This window comes from Eubalaena glacialis, chromosome 1 (assembly GCF_028564815.1).
Source record: "Eubalaena glacialis isolate mEubGla1 chromosome 1, mEubGla1.1.hap2.+ XY, whole genome shotgun sequence".
Lineage (NCBI taxonomy): Eukaryota > Metazoa > Chordata > Mammalia > Artiodactyla > Balaenidae > Eubalaena > Eubalaena glacialis.
Window position 1 is genome coordinate 87794348 of NC_083716.1, and position 24821 is coordinate 87819168.

Genomic DNA, 24821 nt, shown 5'->3' on the forward strand with positions numbered 1-24821 from the left:
AGTGGGAAGCAGCCGCATAACACAGGGAGATCAGCTCGGTGCTTTGTGACCTAGAGTGGTGAGATAGGCAGGGTGGGAGGGAGAGGCAAGAGGGAGGAGATATGGGGATATATGTATACGTATAGCTGATTCACTTTGTTATAAAACAGAAACTAACACACCATTGTAAAGCAATTATACTCTAATAAAGGTGTTAAAAAAAAAAGAAAAAAAAAATAAAGCGAAAAAAAAAAGAAATATTTCCTGAGAGCATCCAACATGCTGATGTTGTTTTAGGTTCTAGAGACACAACGGGAAATGAGAGGAACCAAACTATGACATTATATACACATCAATTTATTCCACAAATACTTATCAAATACCTACCATATGTCAAAAACTCTGCTAGTCACCGGAGACACCAGAGTGAGCAAAACTCTGACCTCATCACGTTGACAGCCCAGCAGACTAAAACAATGAAAGGACAACAATGATAGTGTAAGAGTGCTCTGGAAACACCAAAGAGATAGATAATAGAGAGAAATGTACCTCTACCATCATCTGGTTAAAACATGAGTTAATCAATATGCTTTGAAGTTACAAATATGAAACGATCTCTTTGCTTGTTTAGTCAAGTACAGGATTCCGCCACTTATCTGGCTACTTTTAGAACATAAACTTAGGTAAATAGTAATATCTATAGCATCTCCACCTGTATATCTTCATTTTTCTCCCTCTTCTGTTATAAATGAAATCATTTTTGTTCTCAATACTATTCATCTCCTTTTGTGAGAGAGCCCTGATACACTCATTGTTCAAGCCCCATTCTTCAAGATATTGGATTCCAAACAGCCTTGGGTCCTCATCAACACAGCTTACCATGAATTCTCCATAGGCAGCAAGGTCATGAACAGAGCAACATTCTTCTTGATTCAGCTCAGTTTGAAACTATTGGAAAGTCATCCCACTTTACACTCTCTTCAGGGACCCTCAGTCCCTGGCTACAATGATGGACCAGATCTGGGAAGTGAGTGAAAGCTTTGCAGAAAAGTGAATCCTTAAGCTGGCTCTTAAGGGATGTGTAGGAGTTTATCAGGCAGACAAGGTGTACTTTGGCAGCAGGAGAGGGAGGAGACTGAGGCCGGGGTTGGAGGGAAAGTAGGAAAGACAGTCCAGGCAGAGCTAAGAGGCTGCATGATGGCCAGAGCCAGGTAACCACACAGCAGGTTGAGGGAGACACATGTCCCTGAGTTCTGGGAGTGAGAGAGACGTGGAGACATGCTCAAAGCATCAGCTGCTGCTGGTACCGAAGGAGCCCCTGCTGCTAAGGGAACTTTTACCAAATTCTGGACCTGAGGGGAGTCACTGAGATTTTAAACCAAAGGGCTACAGGATAACATTATGTTTTAGGAAGGTTCATTGTATTACTATAGCAGTATTAACATTTCGTTGCACGTGTATATGGCAGTTCATTGTTCTAGCAGTCCAGACCTGCTCTGTCTTCCCGTTGATTAATTTCCCTTTGGCAGTAACTTCTCCAACTCCCAACCCCGCTAAGCTGCAGTGGTCTGTGTTTTCCTCTCAAGTGGTAAACACCTTTAAGGGAAGCCAGAACAAAAGAGCAAATTTCACTATTGAAAATAACTCTGAGGCTTAATGTTTTTGTAAGGCAAAGAGCCACCCACTTGATTTTTATCCATCTTATGAATTTTGATTTTTTGGGGGATGTGAATTAAAAAACAGTGAAGGCATGTTTTCTGGTTTCAAAAGGAAATTATACATGTAAAATCAGTGCTTCTGCCCTAAACCACTGAGCCGACTTACTGTATTGCATGCTTTTAGTGAATAGACCTGATCTTTATCTTAAGTGGTATAACTTGAAGGATCTCTTTCGGATAAAGGTATTAGTCCAGACTGATAAATGAAATTGTTCAGTCTGTCTCACTCTTGTGGGTTTAGTTTCTAAGATACTGAAACTTAGGCTGGGTCATGCCTATTTACTACATTTGTTTTTCTTTCAAAAGCCCAGTGATTCCCAAATAAGTGGATCTTGGCAACTAATAATACGTGCCTTACTTATCCAGATTTCAGGCAATTTTAAATGATCTGATAAAAGTTTTTGCAGACATCTGGGGAGATTGTGCTCAGCATTGACAAACAAGGGCCATTCTCATTTCAGAAGGAGCCCTCATGAGCCCGTGCCTCGTAGATGCTCATTGGTGCTCGCTGAGTGAGCACAGATTGCCAGGAATCAGTATTTGGGTTCTGAGAGTCTTTTGCTAATGGTGAAAGAACGTACTATAATTAGGTAATTAAAGAAAGGAAATACTGCAAAACAAGTCAAGGAAATACCATACTGCCTCAGTTCTCAGCTAAAATTTGTCTTGATACACTATCGAGCATGAGAAAACTCCTATCCCAAAGTATTCCTAGGCAATGAAATTCCATAGATAACCCTGGTATACAAAGCACACTCTAAACATTTGGAATTTACCAACAGATTAACAAGAGCACCGACTGCCCTTCCCCTTTCCCTCCCTCTGTGCTTTCTTGGTCAATTCCATCCTTCTTTCAAGTTCTTCCTCTGCATTCCTTTGAGGAGAGTGTTTCTCACTTGGCTTTCTTCTACTTCATCTTTTTCATCTTCTCTAACAGTGGCATCATTTGTGACAGCACCATGGTGGGTGTTATGGAATTCTAAGTGCCTCATTAAATAGTGCTTCTGGTATAAGAAAATCAAGTTTGAGACAAAGCCAGGCTTTTTCGTATTTTATTTTGATAAATATTCTGTATTAAGCAAGCACTTGAGAAGCCAACATGATGCCAACTTTTATACTCAACTCCTAGGGTGACTGAGGTAGTACCTTTAATATCACAGTGATAAAAATAAATTAAATTAAAATTATTGGAATAAATATAATACCCCAATAACTGAGTTTTTTCTAATACAAGAGGACTTTTTTTTAAAAAAGAGGGAAAGTTATGTCACAAACCCATCTTTTACATGTAGCTGTTCAGTTTTCCTTGCACCATTTATTGAAGAGACTGTCTTTTCTCCATTATATATTCTTTCCTCCTTTGTCATACATTAATTGACCATAAGTGTGTGGGCTTATTTCTGGGCTTTCTACTCTGTTCTGTTGATCTATGTTTTTGTGCCAGTAACATGCTGTTTTGATTACTGTAGCTTTGTAGCATAGTCTGAAATCAGGGAGTGTAATACATCCAGCTCTGTTCCTTTTTCTCAAGATTGCTTTGGCAATTCAGGGTCTTTTGTGGGTCCATATAAATTTTAGGATTACCTGTTCTAGTTCTCTGAAAAATGTCATAGATATTTTTATAGGGATTGCATTAAATCTGTAGATTACTTTGGGCAGTATGAACATTTAAACAATATTAATTCTTCTAATCCATGAATATGGGATATCATTCCATTTCTTTGTATCATCTTCAATTTCCTTCATCAATGTTTTATAGTTTTCAGAATATAGGTCTTTCACTTCCTTGGTAAGTTTATTCATAGGGTTTTGTTTTGTTTTTGGTGTGATTTTAAACAGGATTGTTTTCTAGGTTTTGGATAGTTCATTATTAGTGTATAGAAAAGCAACAGATTTCTGTATATTAATCTTGTATCCTGAAACTTTGTTGAATTCATTTATTAGTTGTAATAGTTTTTTGGTGGGGACTTTAGGGTTTTATATATACATTGTCATGCCATCTGCAAATAGTGATGGTTTTACTTCTCTTCCAATTTGGATGCCTTTTATTTCTTTTTCTTGCCTGATTTCTGTGGCTAGGACTTCCAAAACTATGTTGGATAAAAGTGGTGAGAGTGGGCATGCTTGTCTTGTTTGTGATTTTAGAGGAAAGGCTTTCAGCTTTTCACCATTGAGTATGATGTCAGCAGTGGGTTTATCATAAATGGGCTTTATTATGTTGAGATATACCAACATATACCCTCTCTACCAACTTTGATGAGAGTTTTTACCATGAATGGATATTGAATTTTGTCAAATACATTTTTCTGCATCTACTGAGACGATCATGTGACTTTTATTCTTTCTTTTGTTAATGTGGTGTATCACATTGAGTGATTTGTGAATACTGAACTATCCTTGCATCCCTGGAATAAATCCCAGTTGATCATGGTGTATGATACTTTTTATATTTTGTTGAACTCAGTTTGCTAATATTTTGTTGAGAATTTTTGCATCTATATTCATCAGAGATATTGGCTTTTAATTTTCCTTTTCTGTATTGTCCTTGTCTTGTTTTGATATCAGGTGGCCTCACAGAATGAATTTGAGAGTGTTCCCAGCTCTTCAATTTTGGGGAATAGTTTGAGAAGGATAGCTATTAGCTTTTCTTCATATGTTTGGTAGAATTCTCCTATGAAACCATCAGGTTCTGGACTTTTGCTTGCTGGGATTTTTTTTTTTTATTACAAATTCAATTTCACTACTCGTGATAGGTCCATTCAGATTGTCTATTTCTTCCTGACTCAGTCTTGGAAGGTTGTAATGTTTCTAGAAATTTGTCCATTTCTTCTAGGTTGTCCAATTTGTTGGCATATAACTGTTTGTAGTAGTCTCCTATGACTTTTTGCTTTTATGTGATATCAGTTGTTATTTCTCTTATTTCTTATTTTGTTTATTTGGGTCCTCTCTCTTTTTTTCTTGATGAGCCTGGCTAGATGTTTATCAGTCTTGTTTGCCTTTTCAAAAAAGTCAGCTCTTGGTTTCACTGGTCTTTTCTATTATATTTTTTGGTCTCTATTTTATTTATTTCCTCTCTGATATTTATTATTTCCTTCCTTCTGTTGAGGTTGGGCTTTATTTATTTATTTATTTTTTCAAATTCCTTTGTTAGAAAGGAATTACGTTGTTTTTTGAAATTTTTCTTGTTTCTTGAGGTAGGTCTCTATTGCTATAAAGTTCTCTTTTAGAACTGCTTTTGCTGCATCTTATAGATTTTGGAAAGTTGTGTTTCCATTTTCATCTGTCTTGAGCTATTTTCTGATTTCCTCTTTGATTTCTTCATTGACCCATTGTTTTTTCAGCAGCATATTGTTTAGTGTCCATGTGTTTGTTTCCTATTTTTCTTTCTATAATTGATTTCTAGTTTCATACCATTGTGGTTGAGAAAAAATGCTTGATATATTTTCTATCCTCTTAAATTTGTCAAGAGTTATTTTGTGGCCCAGCAGGTGATCTACCCTGGAGAATGTTCCATGTGCACTTGAAAAAATGTGTATTCTGCTGTTGCTTTTGGATGGAATGTCTCTCTCTCTATATATATATACACACACACATTTGGTCTAATGTGTTACTTAAGACCAAATTTTCCTTCTGGATTTTCTGTCTGGATGATCTGTCCATTGTAAATGGAATTTTCTAAGTACCTAGAGGTACCCAGTAATATAGAAATTTGTTTTAGTAGCAACAGTTTTGTGGATTATTGCTCTTATTAGCCTCTGCTAACTCTTTAAATTGCCTATGTTAAAGACCATAGGCAATACAGACAAGAGTATAGAGACAGGGGTTATACTAATCAAGGACTCTGCACACTTGAAGTCTTTCAGGAGTTCTTACATCTTCTTTGAGGAAAAGAAGTCTTTTCCCATTTAAAAATATTATGTTCTCTCTCTCTCTTCCTTTCTGTATTTAAATTGGAATAAATCTTCATTCTGAAACTATTTTGTGAATTTTATCCCATCACTTGAGCTAATTGGAGCCTAGGGAATGATAAATCCCAACTTGGCATTTCTTTGTGTGAGGGCTCTTCTTGTATCTCTCAACCTTGCATATGATTATCTTCCCCAGCCTCCTCAATAGGCTCTTCATTGCCAGCAAAGACACAACCAGATTCTCTAACATTATGGGTAATAGCCTGATAAACACCCAGAGATGGTTCTTCCACAAATGACAGCACCTAATGAGGCTCTGGCAAGAGATTATTTTTGGTGATGCTGTTTTTAGGAAATGCTAGGAAAATGCCTCCTGTGGTAACTTATTAGCATGAAGAAAATCAACAGAAAGCTTTCATACGTCATGGCAATTTTCAGATGACTAATTAGATTTTGAAATTTAAAGAAAAATAACCACTTCTGTTCATGCCTTTAACTACATGCTTAAAGCAATTTCAAAACGCCTTCAACTAAAGATCTAATTGTAGTTGTGCACAATTAGTCATCACTAGAGAACTTTTCCATTATTATTCTTTTCTCCAGGTAATTGATTTGAACTACTTGAGTTCATATGCTTGAATAGTGTCGTGAATGGATAGAAGCTTGGGAAAATTTTTGGCCCAAGAGTCAAGGAGCAGGAAAGACTGGGAAATATACTGTTTGAGCAATTCAGTAAACAAAACAGTTGAGAAAGAATTCTGTGTTGGATATTATCTGTTGCAGCCAGCAGCATTCCCACTCCTTCCTATAATCTCTCCTGTCTTATAGCAGCTGGATGCCTGGGAATTGTATTCTCTAGGCTTCTTGATAGGAAGGTTTTAAATATGATTTTACCAATGAGATTGACTCACGCTAGATTTAGGAATTAGCAGGGAGTTAGAACCCATTCCACTTAGTCCATCAGAAGCTGTGGAAATACGGGTTCTGCATAGATCAGTGTCTTTGAGATACCTGATCAACTCTGTCTCCTGGACATGGGCAGAGGCTTTCTGCAGATTTCTGACCAAAAGGTGACAGAAGCTATGCCCTGGCTGTAACCAAGCCTGCAATGGTGGACCTGAAAGATTGTGTAGATGCCCAACTTTTACTTCTCCTGTCCTTCCAACAGTTTTGTAAGCACCTAATTCCCTATATTAAATCCCTTTCTACTTGAAACACAGTCGTTTATGTTCCTCCCTCATCCTGACAGAGATCTTATTTAAATTATTTTCAAGGGTCAAATGTTAGCACCTCTTTTTAAGATTATTTATCATACATTATTGGGACCTCCCTGGTGGTGCAGTGGTTAAGAATCTGCCTGCCAATGCAGGGGACACAGGTTCAAGCCCTGATCTGGGAAGATCCCACATGCTGTGGAGCAATTAAGGCCGTGTGCCAAAACTATTGAGCCTGTGCTCTAGAGCCTGCGTGCCACAACTACTGAGCCCACATGCCACAACTACTGAAGCCCACATGCCTAGAGTCCGTGCTCCACAACAAGAGAAGCCACCGCAATGAGAAGCCCATGCACCACAATGAAGAGTAGCCCCCGCTCGCCACAACTAGAGAAAGCCCACGCGCTGCAATGAAGACCCAGTGCAGCCAATAATAAATAAATAAATATATTTAAAAAATTTTTTTAAAAAGAATATTTGTCATACATTATTAAAAGACAATCTAAATTGTTTGGAAATAATTTCATGCTGTTTGCTCTTATAAACCAGACGTTTTACTTACAAAAATTAAGCCCTTTTCTATCATTTTACTTTAACTAGGTGGTTCATTACAGAATTAAATTCTCCGAGAATTCCTTCCTGACTGGTTGGATCCCTACTTACTTGCTAAGGATAATTAAGTTTAAAGCAGTGATTCCCAAAAGGGAAAGGGAGATTTTGCCACTCCCTGCCCCGCCCCACCAGGAGATATCTGGAGACATTTTTGGTTGTCAAATTGTGGGAGCGTGTGCTATTGGCGTTTAATGGTACTGCTAAACATCCTACAATGCACAGGACGACCCCCAGCAAAGACTTATCAGACCCAGAATGTCAACTGTACTGAAGCTGAAAAATCCTAGTTTAAACAAAGGATAACTTCCTGCAATTATACGTCTATTGATTCTAAGCTAGGACTCTTCCATTGATTTTTTACTATACCCTCCAAATGATTCATTTCCTTCTTGCTTTGCGTCTGATAAAACTCAGCACTTTGGCTCCCTCTGATTCCCACAAAGTCTGTTCCTTATCCATTTAGCCTTTCCTCTTGTGGAGACCTAGTTCCCACCAGGTATTCCATGGCCCATGACTGCATGTTTCCTTGAGACGTGCTAATTGGGCGTGGGCAGCTGTCGTGGTAATCCACATGGACAAGACAGAAGGAGATCTTCATTCATTTCTGTGTACAGGATCATGGAATTACAGGAGGGAATCTTAGAGAATGTCTAAACATACATTCCCCCTAGGTATGAGGAAACTGAAGCCCAGAGAGGGAAATGTACTCCCCCAGAGCTATCTATTTCAAGATTGCTAAAATTCTATCTGATAGCATTCACAGGACTTATAAAAGCTCTCATCTTATTCCAAGATAGAATGTTCCTCAATAGAAGACTTAACCAAAGATGGAAAAAATATTCTACTCAATGCCAAGTCCACTTGGGACCTCCCAAGATCATTTATGCTCCCAACACATCTTAACTCAGAATTAATCCAGCTTTGAGAGGGAGGTTTTCCATACTCTTTGGGTTAAATACACCTCTCACCTCAGGACAGAATGACAGAGAACGTGTGTTAGCTCTGAGAGCTCACCATGCCCAATTCAGACCTTGCTGTTCCTTCTCCAAGGAAATCTGTAAGAACTCATTAGTTAACATTGCTCCTGCTTGAGTTTCAGTCTTGTTGACTATGTACATATATATATATATATATTTAATGGAAACAACTTAAACACCTAAGAGTGGGAAAGAGATAAAAATAAGTTTTAATATATCAATATGATGATCAGATTCGCTGGCATGAAAAAAATTATTGCAGAAGAATATTTATTGGCATGGAAAAATATCCATAATATATTCAATGTAAAAGGAAAACAGGTGTTCAAAAGACATGTAGTATGATCCCAATTTTGATCTAAAACAGTATGTATACTATGGGAAAAAAATATAGGAAGAAGATGAACCAAAAACACCAACAAGTAGTTATCTCTGAGTATTGTGATTACAGGTGAGGTTTTTCCTCCTCTGCACTTTTCAGAACTTTTCAAATTTCCTGAAAGGAAACTTTTGTAATTTTAAAGGAACCTTTTATTGGCCATGTTAGCACAGAAGAGGCCAAAAGAATAAGGACTGAAAAGGGATACAGACCTTTGCAATCCAGAGGTCATTGATTTCCTTCAAGGCTACAGTTTCTGTGGAGAGGGGAGAAGCCAGATTTGTAAGGGATCTAAAAGCCAGCAATTAAGAAGTGGGAGAGTGACCACAGACCACAGATACCTAAGAGAGAAGTTGAAATGGGGAAAAGGAAGATGACTGCCAGAGATGGCGTTGGGGTCCAATAAGATGACAAATTTTATTTTATTTTATTTTATGTTATTTTATCTTTCTAAGAGGCAACAAGATTCACTCAAACATTTTTCTTTTCTTTTTCTTTCTTTTTTTTGTTTTTTAAGATAGAGAAGGATCCTGTATTAGTCAAGATTCTTCAGAGAAACAGAGCCAGTAGAATATATATGTATATATTCTATCTATCTATCTATCATCTATCTATTGAGAGAAACACCCAGGATAATGTTTGACCAAATATCTGGGCACTTCGTGACCCAATCAGGCTGATGCATATAACATTAACCATTGCAGACTCAATAGATAGAAAGAAACTGAATGTGAAAAGGAAGGACCTGACTGATGGAGCAAAGTCCTGAGAGGGAAGGGGAATCACAGGGTGAGAAGTGAGGGTGAGACTGTCCAGAGGAGGTCTTCACAGAGATAAACAGAGCACAGAGAGGCAAGCTAGGGCACCTTCAAGGAAAATAAGGAGTTTTCAAGCTTCAGAATGAAAAATGTCCTTATTATTATTTTTTAAAATAAATTTATTTATTTATTTTTGGCCGCGTTGGGTCTTCGTTGCTGGGCGTGGGCTTTCTCTAGTTGCGGCGAGTGGGGCTACTTTTCGTTGCGGCGCCCGGGCTTCTCATTGCGGTGGCTTCTCTTGTGGAGCACAGGCTCTAGGCACGCGGGCTTCAGTAGTTGTGGTGCGCAGGCTCAGTAGTTGTGGTGCACAGGCTTAGTTGCTCTGCGGCATGTGGGATCTTCCCGGACCAGGGCTTGAACCCGTGTCCCCTGCATTGGCAGGCGGATTCTTAACCACTGCACCACCAGGGCAGTCCCAAAAAGTGTCCTTATTTTTAGGGATGTGAACTCACTAAATTCATTTCTATTAAGTATGAAAGAAATGATTTTTTTAATGATTCATTTGCAAATCGGCTATCACAACCACAAATTAACTGTTACATTTCTTAACTGTATTCAGTCTCTGAAAATGCTAAAGAAGAAGAAATGAATTATCCGTTTCCTCGAGGCTGTCTTAGATTGTCATTTTCATTCAATTTTATTTTAATTCAATGTATTTATTTAATTAGATATCATTTAAAAGAGAAGCCTGAGTGTCCTGTTGAAATTCATCCCTAGAGCAGACCCAGAGTTCACAAATTATGACTCCAGCTTCATGACTATTGCTACCACGGGGAAAGTTAATACGTACAAAGAATCTGCAAAGATGAGAAAATCCTTTATTTGGGCAGAGCAACGCTGAAGCATTCCTATGCAAGAGAGAAAGTTCATCAGCAAGACGATCTTATAGAATCCTATCAAATTGTCCACATAGAATATAGCTGAGTATTTTGTGCCAAACCTGCAGAATCTCTTTAGCAATTCATCTTACCATCTACTAGCCTATAAATATCTAGAATCACTTTAAGACTCCTGCTGCAGCTAATGGGATATCCTGAGCATCTATTTTTCTGAAGAGAATACTTTTGTCACATTTGAACACTTGACCCAAGTTATAAACATAAGCATACCTCACTCCTGCATGGGTATGTTGACTGTTTACTCTGTCCAGTTTGTCCTGTGCTCATCCCACTTCATCAGATATAGCCTTGCAAATGTGCTTGCAGTTGCCAGAGTAAAACACACTCAAGCTGGCTTAAGTGAAAAGGGAATATATTGGATCACACAACTGAAAATTCTTGCTGTAGGGCTAACTTCGGACGTGGTTAGATTCAGACCTCCAACGACATAGTCAGGACTGTGTTATGTTTATACCTTGGCTCTGCTTACACTAAGTGCAGAATTCTGTTTTCAGTGTCTAATGATGGTGGGACACCTAGTACTCAAGACATTTGATTCAATCCTGCCGATGCTCGAGATACACATTTGGAGATTTGACCTAGTTTACAGCTCTGAAGCTCCTTGCTTGTCTCCCTCTTTGGAACAGATATATTAAAAAAGATCACTTTATAAAGATCATCCTTGTATAGCACAGGGAGCTATAGTCAATGTCCTGTGACAAACCATAATGGAAAAGAATATGAAAAATATATATAATATATATAGAATAATATATATGTATAACTGAGTCACTTTGCTCTACAGAAGAAATTAACATAACATTGTAAATCAACTGCACTTCAACAAAATTTAAAAAAATGAAGATCATCTTCTTGTTCCTCTGTAACTGTTGCTGGAAAATCATTTTCCTTCCCTCTCCTCATCTTTCTAATACTTTCTCAAATCACATCCATTATTTTTCCTTTTTCTCCTAAGGGTATAAATTTGGCTGCAATTCTTCAAATAACCAAGCTAGGTTGGTGGTCCTTGTCTTGAGAAATAATATGTATATAGTACCATCTAGTGTCCAGAAAGCAGAAAATTCAAAGCAAGCAAGACAAACAGGATGCTTCAATTTTTGAAACAGCTGAGTTTGGGCAATATACAGATTGGAGGAAAAATTATGACCAACTCCATTGATTTGACTCATGTTTACACCTCTAGAAATAACAACCTGTTCCAGAGAAAAAGACCTGGTTTATTGAAAAATTCAATACTTATTAAACCAGAAAATGTAGAAAATTTTCTAGTTTTAGAGCTGTCCCACAACCAAGTCACATGATCAAACTTACTTTAAAAAAAAATGTATTCTTGTAGGGGGATCTGTTTTTCTTTTTTCTTTTCTTTTCTTTTATTTATTTTTGGCTGCATTGGGTCTTCGTTGCTGTGCGCGGGCTTTCTCTAGTTGCAGTGAGCAGGGGCTACTCTTCTTTGCGGTGCCCGGGCTTCTCATTGCGGTGGCTTCTCTTGTTGCAGAGCACAGGCTCCAGGTGTGCGGGCTTCCGTAGTTGTGGCATGCGGGCTCAGTAGTTGTGGCTCACGGGCTTAGTTGCTCCGCGGCATGTGGGATCCTCCTGGACCAGGGCTCGAACCCACATCCCTTGCATTGGCAGGTGGATTCTTAACCACTGCGCCACCAGGGAAGCCCTCTTTTTCAAATAACATGTTTTCCTACAGACTTATGTAATAACATTGGGTATGTATTTCCTGTGGAAAACATTCCTTAATAGACTAAGTTAAAACTTCCTGGAGAGACAGTGCTCCAGAAGGAGAAAACTACCTCCTAGGTACATGTCCTCGTCAGCGGTCTGTTTCTGGCTATCTCTACAGATGTGCTCTGGGGCTTTCTCCTGCTACTAAACAAACAGTGCCAGGATGCATTGACACCAGGAGGGAAATGACATCGCAGACACAGGTCCACATGCCACTGGTAAGGGAGTGGCAAGAGGCTAGATGGCCATTGAGGTTAGAAAATTAACCAGTATGTCTAAGATCAGATAATGGCAAAATATAATATTAGTTCCCTGTCCTCTGGTTTTAGGCATGCAGAACCATATCTGGTTTGTGCCTTTATGCTGTATCTTCCTTCACACTGTAGCAAAGCACAGAAAGGAGGAAGAGTAATGAGTAGGGGCGTGCTCTAGGTCATGGTCATGCTCATTCCTTTGACCCCTTTGGCCCCCTTGGGATTTCCTAGGGAGGCGGAACTCAATAGGGCTGCTCCTTTGAATAAAATTGATGAGCATCCACTTCCACTTAGGAGGGAAATAAGTGCTGATAGCTCTAGGGAATGGAGTAATTCTGAGACAATATTAGCCTAAAAAGTTTAGCTTTATGTTCTTAAAAAAGTTTTTAGTATTTAGTTCTTTAAAAGTTGTTATTGGGCTTCCCTGGTGGTGCAGTGGTTAAGAATCCGCTTGCCAATGCAGGGGACACAGGTTCGAGCCCTGGTCCGGGGAAGATCCCACATGCCATGGAGCAACTAAGCCCATGCGCCACAACTACTGAGCCCACGAGCCACAACTACTGAAGCCCGCTCGCCTAGAGTCCGTGCTCCGCAACGAGAAGCCACCACAATGAGAAGCCCGCACACCACAAAGAAGAGTAGCCTCCGCTCGCTGCAACTAGAGAAAGCCCGCGCGCAGCAACGAAGACCCAACATAGCCAAAAATAAATAAATTAAATAAATTAATTAAAAAAAATTCTTATGGATTAAGGGAAGATATTTGGGGAGTTGATGTGATCTTCCACTGCCTTGCACTCTTCTGGGTGTTTCTTACCTAGGTGAGCCATCCGTCCTCTTTCCATCACCTTCTGCATTTCTCACTCTTTCCCAGAGAGCCTTCTTCAGGTTTCTTCTCCTTGCATTCCTCATCTGACCCATCCAGCATCTTTAACTATCACCAAAATCCGAATGACCACAGAATCTCTGTCCAACTCCAACCTCTGCCTCAAATTTCACCTCCACCCGACCGCTGAATATCTCTAGAATTTTCCATCACTCAGAACTGCAAAATTTGCCTCCCCCCGCCACCAAACCCTCATTTTACCTAAGCACCAATTTTCCTCTCAGTGTTTTATTTCTGATTGACCCACAGCTTCCCAATCGGCTAACTCTTCTGTCCTGACCTCTAGCTCTTTTCTGCCAGTTGTCCCTGATTTGGAGATTGGCATCTTCATTTCTTGGGCTTCCTTTCCTCATTATTCTTGCTGTAAGATCTGAATAACAAAGGTGCCTCTAGTCCCCTCTCTATCTTACACATCACCGTCATATTCAGTATTTGGGAGCATTTTCCAGTCTGTTATGGAACACACTGTGTTGCCTCCATCCCCCGCCTAGCTTTGTATGTTGGAGGCTGTATGATCAGGCCCCCAAGATGGCTGTACTCTTGCCCTCTGTCCATCTCCTGCGCGACCAGCCCCTGCCTCACCCACACCTGCTCACCGGACTGACCTTCCCTCTTCATCATAGAGCCTAATCGGTGAATGCCTACACACCTGCCCGCAGCTGCAGCTAGTGATCGTTCTGATCATTAGATAATGATAGTTTATCAAAGGGAAGTCATCTGCCCCGTGAAGGTTGTTAGCCCGAGGGGCGGTGAGGGACGTGCCCTCTGCTGGTTTCCCTGGTAACCGATGAGCCAAGCTGACGTCAATTCCCCCTGTAACTGGCAATCTCCCCCTCCCCCACCCTGGGGGGCAAGACTGCTGCAGTGTCCTGCCCGCCAGCTGCTGCACATGGTGTGGCATCGCTCCGGGGCCTTCCTTCAGACGTGTTAAGATGCCCCACGTTCATTAAGCCATGGATGTCTCTGTCTCTGACTTCTGGGCTCTTTCTTCAGTCTTGAGGCTGGGCAAGTACAGGCTTGCAGGCCAACGGGTTCAGAAGCCTAATACCCAGTATCTCAGAATGTGACTGTGTTTGGAGATAGTCTTTCCAGAGGTAACCCAGTTAACATGAGTCATTGGAGTGGGCTCTAATCCAATATGACTGTGTCCTTACTAGAAGAGGAAATTGGGAAAACAGACACGTACACAGGGAAGGCTACAGCAAGACACAGGAAGAAGATCTACAAGCCAAGGGGCGAGGCCTCGGAAGAGACCGACCCTGCCAACACCTGGGTCTCAGGATTCTGTCTCTAGACGGCCTTCAGCTGCAGCATCAACTCTTCCCTGGGTCCCCAGCCTGCCAGCCCACGCTGCAGAATTAGAACTTGCCAGCCCCTATGATCGTGTGAAACAATTCCTTAAAATCAACCCCCCTCTCTCTGAATACATGTATGCACATCCTATATAGTTTTGGTCCTGTGGAGAACACTGACGAGTATACACTACAAATTAAAACCTGTAATTGTTTTTTTTAATGCCAGTTTCAGTGCCAGATCTTTAGACTAGTAATCAAAGTTCTTCACAATAATATCCCCAAAGTCCCATTCCAACTACAGTTTATATTACTTTCTTTCAATTATCCTTTGATCAACATGCTAACAATAACATTTATTGAAAAACCAACTATTTAACATTTAAGAAACATTTTTTCCTGTGGTCTAAATGCATAGACTGGGCTCAGACTGGATTCAAATCCAGCAATTTACTTGATTTCTCTAAGTTTCAGTTTCTTCATCTGTAAAACGGGAATAATTCATCCGATTATTCTATAACTAGTTATTGAACAACTACGGGTGACACAAATGCATTCATGATGTTGCTATTTTCTTTTTTTAAAGCTTTCTATTTTTAAAAATTATTTATTTTTAAAAAAAATTTTATTTATTTTTGGCTGCGTTTGGTCTTTGTTGCTGTGTGCGGGCTTTTCTCTAGTTGTGACGAGCAGGGGCTACTCTTTGTTGCAGCGCACAGGCTTCTCATTGTGGTGGCTTCTCTCGTTGTACAGCACGGGCTCTAGGCGCATGGGCTTCAGTAATTGTGGCACGCAGGCTCAGTAGTTGTGGCTTGCAGGCTCTGTAGTTGTGGCGCACGGGCTCAGTTGCTCTGTGGCATGTGGGATCTTCCCGGACCAGGGCTCGAACCCGTGTCCCCTGCACTGGCAGGTGGATTCTTAACCACTGCACCACCAGGGAATCCCCCATGATGTTGCTACTTTAAAGACTAGTCAGCAGAGGCCTCCACCTCCCAGGTGCTGGTGCTGTTTACTAGGAAGAGGACTAGAGAAGAGCAAATTCAGGGAAGGAGGTGAATCACGAGTTTTGTTTGGACCGTGTTCAGGATGAAATCCCTCTTAGATATCCAAGAGGAGATGATAAGTAAGCAGCAGAATATGTACAAATGGAGCTCTAAGATTAGAACGGGGCTAGAGGTAGAAAATTGAGAGTGATTTGCCTTGAAATGCATTTAGAGCCATGAGATAAACAACATGAATTTAGATGTGTGGTGTTACATGAGCCAAGAGGAGAAAATGCTTCAGGAGTTAGTAAGCAGCTTTGCAAAATATTAAAGAGGTTCCATTATGGGATGGCTGCATTAGGAGCTCTGAGGACCCACTCCGCAAGGAAACGAGCACAACTGCTGAAAGCTACCTTAAAATTTTTTTTCTTTTTAAGTCTCTGGAAATTGTCTTAAGGGCATACAGCAAATAACAAAATAGTTATTCAAAAAGAATATACTAAATCTTGCTAAGAACAGCTGAACCTGGCATTTGAGCTATGACCTGCTCCCTCCCGCCTACTCTTCCACCCTGACGGAGTTCAGCTTGACAGAAGCTCCATTCCAATCAGGTTTGGCCAAAAACATAGGACTCCCCCCCCCGCCCCCCACCCCTGATCAACTCCCAATCAAGGGAAACGCTATTTCACTGGCAGGCACAGGACAGCAGCGTTTCTCATCCCCTCCAACTGTATATTTAAGAGGCTAAATTCCTGGGAATGTGCCTGAGAGGTCAAGGGCTCCTTTCTCCATCCAGCCACCCCACACAGGGTGGAAGCTCTCCACCAGTGAGAACGCTGGCTTCTTACACGCCCTCACACCAGTGCACTTGGAGGGCAGAGGTTCTATCTACTCTGCGAGAAGCAAGCCAAGGAGACTCCAAGTTACCACTCCACCCAGGGCCCAGAGTATGGCCCAGATATACTGCCCAGAGCAAGAGGCATTACACAAGAACAGAACTACAAAGCTTTCGTCAAAGGAACTGACTTTATCTGAAACAGAGTGTGGGGAAGTTCAAGCCTAAGGGAACGCTCAAAAAACCCCACACCTCTTAATTAAGAGCAACAAGCTAAACCATAGTCCAGCTAGTTTACCAGATAGAATCAGGCAAAGAGCCAGCTAAAAAAGAGCCCACCTGGGGTCAGAACAAGCCTTAAAGACCGGCCCCCAAACTGCCCCTGCTTGAAATTAATTGGAATAGGCTGTGGAGGAATTTGTGTCCCAGGGAATAATAAAAAAATAGAGTAATCAGCCAGCAATTATGGAAGCCTAACAGCTTGCTGTAATACCAAGTGAAGCAGACAGCTTAACAGAGAGATCACAGGAAGAGACAGTCCAAGAGAGCTGTGCTAAAATTGTGTCATCCCAAGGTAGCTGTATGCACGTCAAGGCTGAATCTTCTGAGGAGTGACACCAAAGACTTCATGCTGTGGGGGAAGAGATTTCACTGAAATAGTCTAGCCAAATCACTAAACAAACAAGCAAACAACAACAACAAAAACAAGACCTGGCGAGAAGGTGAGGTGAATCATTATCCACAGTTGCCACAATGTATTACCTAAAATGTCCACTTTTCAACAAAAAGTGAGACATACAAAGAAACAGGAAAGTGTGACCCATACACTGGGAAAAAGAGAGGCAACAGAGATGGCATGTGAAAGGGTACGGATCTCAGATTTAATAACTTGAAAGCTGCCATTGTACCTTAGTTCAATGAACTAGAGAAAAACATGCTTGAAGAAGGAAGGTATGATGACAATGTTTTGTCAAAAAGAAAATATCAATAAAGAGATAAAAATTTTAAAAAGAATGAAATGGAAATTATGGAGTTGAAAATACAATAACTAAAATGAAAAACGTCACTGGGGGGCTTGACAGTAGATTGGAACTGAAGAAAGATAAGGGAACTTGAAGAGAAATCAAAATAATCTGAAAAAAAAAAAAGAGAAAAGAATGAATAAAAATGAACAGAGCCTCAGAGAAATGCGGGGCACTACTGAATACACCAATATATACGTGTAATGAGAGTCCCAGGAGAGAGGAAAAGAAGCAGAAAAAATACTTGAAGAAATAATGGCTGAAAAACCTACCTTTGCTGGAAAAAATCTACACATCCAAGAAATAAAACAAACTCCAAGTACGGTATATGCAAAGAGATCCACACCAACACAGACCGTGGTAAAAATGCTGAAAGGCAAAGATGAAATCTGGTAAGTTCCAAGAGAAACAGGACTCGAGTCACAGGCTAGTGACTCTGCAGGGAGCACTTCTCACCCAGCAGAGGTCCTGACTTCCTCAGCTGCCTCCTCTGAACCCCCCAGGTTAGATCTGTTCTGCCAGTGAGTGCTGCCAGAACAGCAACTACTTCACCTTTTATAACCCTCATTTCACTTGTAGTCAAGCTTGGCCACATAATTTGTAGGGCCCAGTGCAAAATAAAAATGAGGGGTCCCGGTCCAAAATTTCGTAAGGATTTCAAGACAGTGTTAGCAAAGCATTAAAATCAAGCTCAGGGACATCCTGAGTGTGAAGCCCAAGCAGAACCCATGAAGCTGGCCCCGCTCAGCTTCTCAATGTCTTTACGAGATCTTAAGAACCATGCAGCAAAGTACCCAGGTGGTGTCTCTCTTGCTCATCACTGAATTCCTTTAGTCTTTCCCAGTGGCTATCACAGTAGGCACTTAATGAGTTTGCAGCGTATTCAACTTACTTATTTCTTGCTAAACAACAAGAACAACTAGTTTTTGCTCCACTGTATGGTACTTATTACATTGTTTCCTTCATAAAAGCCTCATCTTTCACTGTGTTTTAGCATGTTGACCTTTTCAGAAGTAAAGAGTACATACAGCTCAAGCCCAATTATTTTATATTTATATTGCAGTTCTTAAATAATTTCATCATATTTATAAACCCATTGAACAGAACACTGCTTTTTTCTGAGTTGATTTGTTGGATATGCAGGTTTTAGTACCTTCTATTTCATTTACAATTACTTAGGAAGTATCCCACTGTATTAACCACTGTTAGCTTTGTTTTTAAGTAAGTACTCAGCCATTCTAGAATTTTGAACTTTTTGATGTGTGAAACACTACCTTAGCTTTGGATTCCACTAGAAGCCTCCATCTTCTATACTATATGTATGGTTACAACAGGTGTGAACAGGTAAATGGTGGTGAGTCTCTGGAACTTTATCAAACTTCTCTGTGCCCGTTTCACATCTAATGAAATAGGGATACTACTACCTACCTCACAAACTTCACTAAAGAGAATTATAGGAAGTGTCTTATATGGGCACCTAGGAGAGTCCTTAACACTTAGCAGATATACAACAGACATTAAATTTTTCTCCCTCTTATACGATAGGGTGTTGCCTGGATCTGCACGAAATGCTACCATCTACTTTTCTAATTCACCCAAGTTTTTATTGCTTACCAAGAATCACCAGATGTTAGGTGGGTTTTGAAATTCTTCTGATTTAAACATGCTAATAATCAACATGTCTCATTAATCACAGTGCTCTAGCATCAACTGAGATTTACTTCATACAGTAATTCACTCTGCCAAAATGTGCATTCTGAAAAGCTGGAGTTGCAAAATTCTCACAGTGAAATACAACGTTTCAATGCACATGTAAACCAAACGACATTTTAAATAAAGTATTTCATTTAATCCCATGATTCATATCATGATCCTTCAGTTTAATGAATTTAGCAGGTTAATACCTGACTTATTAATAATCTTTATTAACATATTTTCCTTATTGAATACAAAATGAACCATTACAAACTATAGTCACAATCATCAGGAGATCAAAGCCACTGAGCAAGTAGACAAGCTATGAAAAAAACTTTATTAAAAAAAATAGACAACATATGTAAACATCTTTTTCAGTCACAAAGCTTCATAATACAGCATTATCAGGCCCAGGCCTCAAATCTCTGCAGTGGGAGCACCTTAACTGTTGACTAAGAGTAATCAGCTTAATTTATCTTTCAGTGAGCTATTAAGTCTATGTGAAAATAAATAACCAGATTCCGCTAAGTATACCTATACACGTAGAAAATCGCAAATGTACAACAGATCTCAGCAGAAAATAACTATCTGCAGTAAGATGTGAGACTGAGTCCTTATATGACAATTATCTTTTCAATATAACTTCATTTCTAAATTCATCATAATGTAGAGTTGACTAAAATAAAGCTAAACAGGAACAGAGTAGAGGGACCAGACAGACGGACACCCATCACTCCCCTACCCTCACACAAAGTGCCATACACATACACACACACACACACACACGATGTTTTGGTAGAAGCAAAACTGAAAACACAGTTTCTATATTTCGTGTTTCATGTATTACTGTAGGCATGTATTTCGTTTACTTTTAGCTGGAAGTTACATGCCCTCAAATGACTGAGTATGAAGTAGCCAACCATAGTTTCAAATGTGATACAATTTTGAGGAAACCAGATCTCTGTTATGTAATTCAACAACCACCCAAAAGTGAAGCCAAATCATAGAATGGACCATAACACCACAAAATGTAATTAACGACCTGAGATTGTGCTTTAAGAATTTCCTTAAGGCAAAATGCGCTTATATTAAAATAATCCTTTCATGCCCCGTTCATCATTTGCAGTGGCATACTTGTTAGATGACTAAGAGGTTCTAAAATGGCCAAATAATATAATTTTCCTCTTTTTTTTTTTCTACTATAGGTGGATATTTTATCACACCTGATTAAATCACTGACCTTCCAGTTATTCAGTAAACCTTAACCAAGGTAAAATTTTAAATGAAATAACAAGTAATGTTTGCAATTAAAGTTTTTCACTGTAGGGAAAATTTTAAATACTTATTGTGTGTCATCTGAATAACCATATTCTAGCGAGAGAAGCATAATAGATTTAACAACAGAACCCAGGCAAGTTTACCAAGTTCCTGGATAGCCATTTCAGTAGCTTAATAACTCAGTAGTTTATTTGTATCATAACTCTATGATTTATAAAAGTGACTCATAAAATAATTTAAAATCACTTAAAAACCTGATCTGCTATCCAAAGATTCGTTTTATAAACCCACATCTGAAAATAACTTATATTTCTCCATTCTATCACATCAGCTTGTCCCACCCAACAGATATCTAACATGTATCTACAATTAAGTGAATAACTACTATTTTAAAACACTTAAATTCTAACACTTAAATTCTAACCGTACTGCTGTTTCTTGACTTTGCAGTGTTTCTGACTGTATTTGAGATTATTAGGATGATTATGCATTTAAATAGAGAAAAATAATATTAAATGACATGAATTTTCTTCGGCACATAATGCATGCATTGATTAATTTTTAAAGACTCTACGACAAAAGGAAAAGCTTTACACTTTTGGATACCAAATCAATGGCTACTGATGAAGAAAGAAGGAAGATCCTTTCTACAGGGAGAACACACAGGTTAGCACCTCTCAACTGTATACAGTATGGTCTGAGTCAAAAGTCAATGACTGGCTTTTTGAAAAATCTGCTTTGGAGTTCTAATGGATAAAATTTTTAGAAGTTACATTCATTAAAACTTTTACAAGTTACATTCAGTAAAATTTTCTCAAAGAGAGAAATAGTGCATATTTTAGGTGAGATTTGGACATACTTATGCATTATAAGCCTACTGCTGAGTTTAGGTAGTTCAAATAGGACTCTCCATCTATTCTAGTCATCAAATTTTTTTTACATAGACATCTTTACTTGCTAACATCACATTACTCTTGGCTTCTTGTTGCACAAATAACAGAAAAAAAGGAAAGAAATGGAAAAAGGTAAAGGAAAATAGAAAACAAAAGGAAGGAAACAGGAAGGAAGGAAACAAAAATGGTGCACTCATTACAATTTCTGTGTGTACTAACAGACAAGGATATAAATGGGAACAAACAAAGCATTTAAAATTGTGCTTAAACATAGATTTACACTGTTGCACATTTGTTTTACACGTGTGTAGTATTTCAAGTTGCTAGGTAAGAATCCAGTGGAATAACAATACAGTCAGCCAACAGCAATCACATATATTTTTGGAGAAGTTAGACATCCATTACTATTTTAGTAACATGGCCACAGCTTTGAAAACACAGCAGCATAAAACAATTCAAAGGTAGACACATTGTTTTCATTTGTTCACCTTAAAAAAACAAAAAAAAAAGAAATGCTTGAACAATATAAGGCACTTAAGACAGAAATTCTTTCTCCAGTTCGTACAGAGATGGTCGGCTCGTTCTCCTCATCCTGCACAGAGGCACCGTGCAGTCCCTGCTCTGGCCTTCCACGTCGGCATCCAGTAAGGAAGGCACGTGGGGCTTAGTTCTCTCCTGGGCACCGAGGGGACAGTCAGGGGCTGGTCCTGGACTGCCCACCACAGGGCAGGCCTGTGCGGGCTGAGACTCTGTTCTCTGCGGGAAGGCCTTCGGGGCACCTACCTGGCTTCTTAGGTGGGGAGGGCAAGGCAGAGGCATCACATGGACAGCTCTCTGTTTTTCGGGTGGGACCTCACTGGGCAGGTCACTATGAGGTCCAGACGGCGAGGGGGGCGTCCCCCAAACCCACTCAGGGGGCAGCTCAGAGGCTCCGGGGGCTGAGATGAGAGCTGCACCAGCTGGTTGAGGAGGCAAAGACAGTGTGTGATTAGAAAGACAGTGACGTCGAAATCAATGGATAGCAAGGAAAATAACCAGGATGACTTCACTTAGGTGACCACCTTAAAGTGAGCTTTCACAAAAGAACCTGAACACAAAACTTACCTTTAAAATTGTTAGGATAAGAATGTTTGTTTTTATGGAAAAGTACTACAAGGTTGGAAAGACCGCTTGAACCTATGGAAACGACACCTGTAAAGAGCTAAGTCATCATCATACGCTTAGGACAATGATCATTAGAACCGTTTTATTAACAGGATAGGTTTCACAATGGGTTAGACTGGACTAAAGTTAAGACTTAAAAATGATGGTGAATGTGACTGAATTCACTCTCAGATAATGATTTGAAAAAATTAATGAAAATAAGAAAGCAGATACGTTTTTACATGTTACACCCTCCCTTTTTTGTTCTGAAGAACTGACTTACTACCACTGTAGCAAATAATCATTGGCTTCAAACTAAGAAAAAAAGAATGGTTTTTTATGGGATTCTTGTGCTAGGATTTCACCATGTGCAATTATAAATTACTAATACTTTATTGCATCATAAAAGAGCAATAAACCAATTTATCTAAAGACAATGAACAATAATATGAAAAAAAAATCTTGTCTAGGCGTAGCGCTTAAAGAGATAAAATGAAAAGATAAAGCAAATGAAAGCAGTTTCAGCTTTAATATACTTTATAAGCGATCCTAGCATAACATTTTACAATCTAAAAAGCATTTTTCATATACATGATCTCACTTAACCCTCATGATCTATATATGAGGTAGTTGTAATTATCTTTATATACAAAAGGAATAATAGTCATTCCCTACACAGCACCTACTGTCCATTTGATTTTTACACCCCCTAAACTCAATCTCAACATAAACCTGGGCAGCAAAGCCAGGTGACACTGTGTCAAACGACCAGTTTTACTGCCAACTCTCCCACTAATTATTTGGTTCAGATTTTGGCAAATGACTCTCCTTCCTACCACGAGGGGCTTGGGGCAGTTACTCTCCATGTGCTCTTTCTGTTTTAACATGCTATTATGCATTTAAGTTACTGAAATTTAATTATACTCTTCCAAGAATCCAAATGATAAAGTCAAACAAAAGAGTAGGGTAAAATTCAAAGATTTATGTGCACAGTGAAAACAAATTTGTAAATGTAATCGCTTGGAAAAGATAAAATCAGAGAGCCATACAACTTTACAGTCTATCCTCTACAGCGGTGTTTGGTACTTTCACCCACGAATGCAGCCTACCTGGGGGCTGAGAAGCACTTCCATCAGACACGGTCCGTCGGTGATGTGCTGCTCTTTCTTTTGAAGAAGCAGCGTAAGATGCGTCCGCACGTGCTGGAACTGTGAAGGAAGGAGACAGGTTTCCCCACACACCACGATGGGTCTCCAGTCCTGGCACAGGGGTTGGCTCCTGACCCCTCCTTCCAAAGGCAGGGCAAGGATCTGGAATGGGCACCTTGGGGTCACAAGGGACGTGTGTGCTGCTCCCGAAGGAATCTTCACCGTCAGTCTGCAGCAGGCACTTGGTGGAGAGAGAAGGCATGGACAGGAGGTTCGCGGCGCTGGACGGAGGGAGCGGGGATGGGCTGCTGGCCCCCTCGCCCGCGGCTGGCAGCCTAGTGGCGGAGTTGGCACTGCTTCGGGACTTAGGCACCCGCTGGAAGATGCCCTCGCGTTTCTTCCTTTCTTCCTTGGGCAACGGGTCTTCAGCAGCCTGTGCTTTCGTGAGCTCTCTGATGTCCAGGCCCAGAGCCACCGACGCCAGCAGCACGGTACAGCCGTACAGAGCAGACTCCGTCTTCTTCCTCTGGGGGGATCTACTCAGACTGTTCGGAGGGGTCCCCTGAGGAATGCTGGTGGCAGGGCTCACCGGGGTTCTCTCCTCCCAGCTTTCGGGTTCCACCGGATTCTCTCTCTGGCCATCTTTCCAAAGAGGTAGATCAATGTAGGCTTGACTCGGTGATTTTATCTGCTTTGGCTTTCTGTGTTCCAATCCGTCTGGGGCAAGTTGTGGCTCTTCACATGCACCTACACAGAAGTATAAATACACACAGGCTAGGACCATTTTACCGTAAAAACCATGCAAGCTATACTGTAAAACAAGGCTGAAATCTAACAAATACATATTCTAAATCAAAACACATGGAGTCCTTTGCAGTTCAGCAAATGGTTCGTCCAGGAAGACCCTAAGGAAGGGGCGTCCAGGGTGCAATGACTCAGCTCCCTGCACAGGAACAGGCGAGCAAGTCCTCTGCCGTTTCCTGTCCTTCAGGAAGTGGCTCTTCACTGGCATAGAAAACAGAAACTTCTATAGAAACAAAGTCATCAAGATACAGAAATGCACATGCACAGACAGCGGCAGGAGGACACGTCAGACAAAAGGTGCCCTTGCGCGTGACCTAGATAACTGGGCCATGCCCTGTTGCTACAGGAACCATCCT

The 24821-nt window shown here is 40.2% G+C and overlaps 1 protein-coding gene across 6 annotated transcripts in view; it reads right to left on the reverse strand.

The window, feature by feature from the left end:
* Positions 1 to 424: 424 nt before the first annotated feature.
* Positions 425 to 24821, reverse strand: part of MAP3K21 (mitogen-activated protein kinase kinase kinase 21) — a 69744-nt gene continuing 45347 nt past the window's right edge. For 2 of the 6 annotated variants that reach the window (XM_061182396.1, XM_061182387.1), the window contains 2 exons: positions 23623 to 24408; positions 19523 to 22329 (listed from right to left, as the gene is read on the reverse strand). In XM_061182396.1, the coding sequence (XP_061038379.1) occupies positions 21905 to 22329; positions 23623 to 24408 (1211 nt within the window). In that variant the 3' untranslated portion in view covers positions 19523 to 21904. Of the gene's footprint in view, positions 448 to 16985; positions 17114 to 17554; positions 17616 to 17776; positions 17874 to 19522; positions 22330 to 23622; positions 24409 to 24821 lie in introns of those variants that run through there. The other 4 variants (XM_061182419.1, XM_061182415.1, XM_061182406.1 and 1 more) reach the window with 4 other exon arrangements.